At 37.0% G+C, this 5,293-nt stretch overlaps 1 protein-coding gene across 2 annotated transcripts; it reads right to left on the reverse strand.

Moving 5' to 3' along the window:
• Window positions 1-741: 741 nt before the first annotated feature.
• Window positions 742-3,477, reverse strand: LOC18439192 (putative xyloglucan endotransglucosylase/hydrolase protein 28). 2 transcript variants are annotated; one of them, XM_011626939.3, is made up of 5 exons: window positions 3,127-3,477; window positions 2,715-2,815; window positions 2,374-2,582; window positions 1,047-1,570; window positions 742-884 (listed from the first exon to the last, which is right to left on the reverse strand). In XM_011626939.3, the coding sequence occupies exons 1-4, from the start codon at window positions 3,290-3,292 to the stop codon at window positions 1,069-1,071; spliced, it is 978 nt and encodes a 325-aa protein (XP_011625241.1). In that variant the 5' UTR covers window positions 3,293-3,477; the 3' UTR covers window positions 742-884; window positions 1,047-1,068. The 2 variants fall into 2 exon arrangements, with proteins under 2 accessions (XP_011625241.1, XP_006849428.1); XM_006849365.4 differs by having other exon boundaries at window positions 742-1,570.
• Between the last annotated feature and the right edge of the window lie 1,816 nt (window positions 3,478-5,293).

Here is a 5,293-nt window from a genome sequence, read left to right on the forward strand (position 1 = left end):
TGTAGTCTTACTAGAATTATTATTTTTAGTTTTTAAAATTTATTTATTTTCCATATCCATGATCTCCATGTTAGAGATTATATGTCCTTAAAAATTATGCCTTAAAATCCATTTAAAAAATATATTTATTAAGAGACCGAAATTTCTACATGTACAGGCTTGGCCGCATAGAAACCGGCTCCTTTTCCAAATATTGAGATATTACTATAGTACCCCCAATTGGATACATATGAAAGTCAAATGATTCTTAGTCTTGATTGTTTTCCCTTAAATGCTCATGTGGATGGGAAGTGAGAGACTATGGTTCTAAGCCCTTTGCCTTCTGCCTTCCCTTACATGCCAATGTAGAGAGAGAGAGTCTTAGAGAGAGAGAGAGTCCTAGAGAGAGAGAGAGAGAATCTGATATAAATGACTTTGGACACTTCACAACAAGGGTGGTGGGACAGAGAGAGATGGATGATAGTGCTAGAGAGAGAGAGAGAGAGAGAGAGAGAGGGAATCTTCATTAATGGCCTAGACTTTGGAACATTTCCTAAGTTTGTCTTCTCATTGATGGTCCCCCACTAGCACATATCAATTCCCCTCTCATAAATATGAAAGGTCCCACATCACACCACGTTTCCAAAAAAAAAAAAGAAGGCATATTAAAACAAGAACTACACACGTTTCGCTCATCTTATTGTGTCCATCTATTAACCATGAAAAAAAAATCTAAAAAAAAAAAAAGAACTGTTGTTTCCATTTATTAACCATGAAAAAAAAAAGTTGTTTCCATTTATTAACCTTGAGATATTATTAATGACAATAATAGGGTGGACACTACATCAAGTATAGAAATAGAGAGCCCCTTCACTGCACTGCAATGCAATAAACTGGAGCAAGGTCTGCAAAAAAAAAACAATGGAAGCCTTCACACCTACCTACCACCCACAAATAAATTTGCTCCCTGTACAACTACAAGAAAACCCCAAAACAAAAACAATATATATATATATAGAGAGAGAGAGAGAGAGAGAGAGAAACAATGTGGACAGAAATGCACATACCATAGTGAAAGAAATGATAGGATCATAGGGCAAGACTATCAGCTGGGTGACCGGTCGGAATCTGACTGCGTCTCTTGGCATGACGCCGGTGGGCACTGGATTTCACAGCCTTGGAACCGGCCAACCGCTTCGAATTGCGAGGGTCGATCACACATTCCGGCAATGGCTTCGAATATCGCTCGCGATCATAACAATAAGAATACGCCATGTGCTTAGTCCTGATCTTTCTCATTGCCGACCGTAGCTCCGGTGAGATCTCGGGCATCGGTAAATGGAACGGACGGCTGTGATCTTCGCAGCTAGAGAGCTGCTGGATCGGGTCGACAGTGCACCCGTCGAGGACTAGGTCGGAAAACTGGGCGACGAAAGGGGCATATTTGTAATTAACTTTGAACCTTCCACCTGAGGTTGCCCAATCTGAACCATCCCAAATTGTGGCATACAGAGACATGGGCTTTGAGGGGTAGTGTGTGCCCATGCCCTCTCTCTTCATCTCTCTAATGGGTACATTATCTATATAGAATCTGCAACATACACACAGAAACATTCTTTAATTGGATTGATCAAGAGAGTTTTCTTATGCAAAAATAATTATTCTTCCTATGAGAGTGAGAGGGCCGCTTTAGATTCTTGCCAACTATTTGTGGAGGAAAAGATTTAAGTGTTCTTCTTATATTTTGTCATTTGTGGGTGCTCTCTTTTGGCTTGAAATAATTATTGTGTAATCTAGAGAGACAAAATGGGTCTTCTAATTTGTGACTTGATGATTTTATAGTGAGAGAAAGTTTGTGGATGCTCTAGAGCCTGTAAATTCATGGCTATTCTTCTGGATTCTCCCCAAGAACTCACGGGTATTCAAGTCCTAGAGAGAGAGAGAGAGACCATTAGTGTTTTTATTTTTATTATTGACTGAATGTTTAGTTTTGGCAGAGGATTATTAATGGATACCCTCTATACTTTTCCCCTGAAAGTCACGGGATACTCTTGATATTGGAGAAACATAGGCCATAATAATATTTGCTATTGATAGTAATTTCAAAATAAATCTGTGATTTAAAAAAAAAAAATCACAGATGAGGCCACTCTTAATGGAAATTGATGCTAATTCTTAATGGGTCCTCTTATTATCTGCAAGAAGGCCACTGGTACCTAAAAAATCACACTGAAAGAGAAATTTTGGTGGGCAAGGAAAAGGTGCATAAATTCTAGAGAGAGAGAGAGAGAGGGAAGAGAACCAGAAGTATATGATATTTTTAAAAAAATGATAAATATTGGAGAGAGAGAGAGAGGGAGGAACAGAATGGTAGAGAGAGAAATTCAAACTTACACAATCTGATCTTCAGTCCAGAGAATGCTGTAAGCATGGAAATCTTCAGAAGGATCAAACCATAAATCAAATCTCTCTTCTCTCCCTACATTTGTGCTCCCATTCCCGTACACGTTGGTCTGAACTCTCCACTCTTTTCCTCTTATATTGCCCAAAAACTCAAAATCCAGTTCATCATGATTCTTCTCAAATATATCACCATTAGACATCTGCAAAAAAACAAAAAAACACAGAGACATAAGAGAGAGAGAGAGAGAGAGAGAGAGAGAGAGAGAGAGAGACAGAGCATATTCTAATCAAACCAACAAACCAGTTACAAGAAAAGCAACGGAAAAACTCACATAGAATGCAACCACAACTCCTGCTGTGTAATCAGCTGGTAATTTGATCGAAGCGCTAAAAAATCCATGGAGAAAAAGATCTTGAGATAAAAATCCAGCCCCTGAATAATACCCACAAAGTAATTACCATTAAAACAATAAAAAATATGTAAACTCAAGGAACAAGATAAAGAAAATTAAAACCAATAATGGGGTTTTCTCTTTCTCTTACAAGAAAAATCAAAAGAATAAAAGTGGTCCTCCCCAATGAAAATCAGAAAGAAAGGAAAAAAAAAAGAAAAGAACAAATGGGTATTCCGAAGCAAATCAGAAATAGAGATTTTCATTGCCAGAAAGAAAAGGAAAAAGGAAAAATGGGTTTTTTTTCCAATAAAATCAGAAAAATGGGTGAGGTGATTTTCCATTTTCAAACCTGTTGACTTGTCGAGTAAAATCTGAGCAGTTTTTCCATCTTTTGAGACGATTAGATTGTCTCCTCCAAAGAGACGACTGTAACCCTCATCAAATAATATCTCTCGTGAATAAACCATCGACGAATAAAGGAATAAAACCAATAGAACAAAGAGAAAACCCTCCATTTTCTTGCAGAGAGAGAGAGAACGCCCCCTCTGTTTCTTTATCTCAATAAGCTCACAGACCCACTCCTCTCTCTCAAAACTAGATGCTCGAATCCCTCTATTTCTCTCTCTAAAAAGAAGACATTAAGTTCATCGATAGCACTTGTTTCTCTCTCTAAAGAGTTGTGCTCTGAAAGAGATGGCACGACGAAGAAAAAAACGCACCCTTTTATTTGTAGGGGCACTGAAAATAAATATTAAAATTAAATAATAATCTTTCTACAATAAATTTAAATAAAAGAATAATTTAGAGATTTTTCATCTCTAAAATTAAGTAAAATGAAAAATGAAATCTAGAAGAACACAAAGGCGCCACTCCTTTTTAACACACGGGGGACTCTTAGACCCCTGCCATGGATTTTCTTAGGAATGACTAAAATACCCTTTACCTTGTTTTAGTACTCGACATTCTTATACCCCATGTGTCAACCGATCAACGGGTCTTTGGATGTGTAAGTCCTCCATATGCCTTATTCACGCGAACAAAATAAAAAAAAAAAAAATTTTGGATATGTTTTGATTATGTAAATTCTAATATATATAAAATCTAATTTTAAAAAATAAAGTTGTTCGAAAAGGCAAGTCTAATTTTAAAACATATTTGTTTTGAAATTAAAACATATTTGTTTTGAAAAATAATGTTGTTTGAGTGGTTAGCAATTGACATCAAACAATGTCATATTTCAAGTTCAATTCCAACCACTAAACTACGTAAAAAGTAAATAATGCACTATGGCCGCACCTACCAAAAAATAAGTTAGAATTCTTTGATTCATTTTTGACTAATCGTTCCTTTGAATTAAAGTGCTTTTCATTTGATTTTTTCAATTGAACAACCTAATTCTAAACTTTCTAACAAGCCTAGAGAGAGAGAGAGAGAGAGAGAGATTGTTCACTTTGTAGAGGAAAGAGAAAGACAAGATGTACTATTCTATGAACTCGAGGATTTGGTTGGGTTGTTAGGGTGTAAAGGGCCGCAACACCAAGTCCATGGTTTGAATCCCAAAAGCAAATGTAGAGATGCATTCTAGGAAAGCAATACATTTATTTAGAGGGGAAAGACAAATGAGAGAGGAGAGAAACATGTAATCCTAAGTTATATGAAAATGGAAAAAGTTTATATAAGTTTGTACACCTTAAAAATTCAATAGCAAAGAGTATTTGAAAGTTGGAAAACTTTCCGATTCATCTTTTCGACTTTGAGATGTATGAATATAAAAAAAAAAAAAAAAAAATTTACATCCTAAAAATAGTACGCCTTTTAACAAGTTTTTTCATCTTTTTTTTCAAAATTTTGAAGTGTTTATAAATATGCTCAATCTGAACTATTTGTTGAATATAAAAATTATTATTTCCAATCGAACAAAAGATTTTTGTTGCCGAAACTATATCTTTAAACAAAATTTAAATATACATATTACCTATAATCTACAGTGGGCATTGAAAAAGATATAATTTGGAGAGAGAGAGAGAGAGAGAGAGTGTGAGTGTGAGTGTGAGTGAGGGAGTGCGGGGGAGGAGCAAAAGAAATTAATTCGTCGAACCACTTCCCAAGGGCTTAAGGGGCACATTCACAATTATCGTAAAGGACACAAGTATTTCCACAAGCTTAAGTGGCTGACCCCCCGGATACGGCCTTGTAAGTTACAAGTTGTAACGTTTACTGACACGCCACGTGTCATTCATAACTCCCGATATCCCCACTTATCTAACCAAAATATCCGCCATGCCCTCCTCCGTGATCCGGTGACACCTGTCACTCCGTGAGAACCGCTTGTGCTGACGCGACAGCCTGTTTGTCGCAGGTCAGCAAAACACGCTAGGCAGCCCGTACTTTCCACGTCATCCTAGACATGCCATGTCAGCACCAAAATCGAGCTGACGGGAAAGTTCCTTAGATCCACGTCGTCATGGATGTGCCATGTCATCTTTCGCCACGTCATTGCTAGCCGTTGGACATTG

The sequence above is a fragment of the Amborella trichopoda genome, chromosome 4 (genome assembly GCF_054954075.1).
Source record: "Amborella trichopoda isolate Santa Cruz 75 chromosome 4, AtrichopodaSantaCruz75HAP2 v2.0, whole genome shotgun sequence".
Taxonomy (NCBI): domain Eukaryota; kingdom Viridiplantae; phylum Streptophyta; class Magnoliopsida; order Amborellales; family Amborellaceae; genus Amborella; species Amborella trichopoda.